This window comes from Cariama cristata, unplaced genomic scaffold (assembly GCF_000690535.1).
Source record: "Cariama cristata isolate BGI_N322 unplaced genomic scaffold, ASM69053v1 scaffold39864, whole genome shotgun sequence".
In the NCBI taxonomy this organism is placed as follows: domain Eukaryota; kingdom Metazoa; phylum Chordata; class Aves; order Cariamiformes; family Cariamidae; genus Cariama; species Cariama cristata.
Genome location: NW_009615372.1, coordinates 1 through 543, shown reverse-complemented (window position 1 = coordinate 543; position 543 = coordinate 1). Strand labels below are relative to the sequence as shown.

Below are 543 nucleotides of genomic sequence, written 5' to 3'. Positions count from 1 at the left end.
GGACCGAGAAATTCCGGCAGTGCTTGTATGTTAAGAAGACACGGTGAAGCTCCGGGAGGGCGAGAGAAGAATTGGCAAGGGTCAAGTCTGGCAAACACTTGCTGGGTTTGGCATCGTCCACAACCAAAGACTTTGGTTTGTGATTCGCTACATCCACTTTCTGGTCCACTGACGACACCGCCAACTTTTCCTCTTTCTTCATGTAAAAAAAATACACCAGCAGCATGATTGAGAAGGCGTAAAGCGGGAGGTTTTTAATCCTGGGATACATGGCAACCTCCCGTGCAGAACCCGGGCCCTGTGCCGTCAGAGGAAGACAAGCCGTCGATGCGTTAGACCTGCACACTTACACTTTCCACTTGCGCTCGCAGTGCTCCCACGCCTGCGGTCACGCAGTCACGGAGCCCACGACCCAGCCCGCAGAGCGGCTGGCCGAGACCGAACACCCTGGCCGGTTCCGCCGGGACGGGTCTCGCCGTTTCCCCTCACCGTTGTTTCTGGGGTCCCACCAAGACCAGGTGCTGCCGGCCAGGTCGGAGCGCG

The 543-nt window shown here is 57.6% G+C and overlaps 1 protein-coding gene across 1 annotated transcript in view; it reads right to left on the bottom strand.

The window, feature by feature from the left end:
• The window catches only part of LOC104161362 (UDP-GlcNAc:betaGal beta-1,3-N-acetylglucosaminyltransferase 4-like), a 1,106-nt gene extending 835 nt beyond the window's left edge, over window positions 1–271 (bottom strand). The window contains 1 exon segment of the mRNA XM_009699769.1: window positions 1–271. This exon segment is cut by the window's left edge and continues 15 nt beyond it. Within this exon segment, the coding sequence (XP_009698071.1) occupies window positions 1–271 (271 nt within the window).
• Window positions 272–543: the final 272 nt, after the last annotated feature.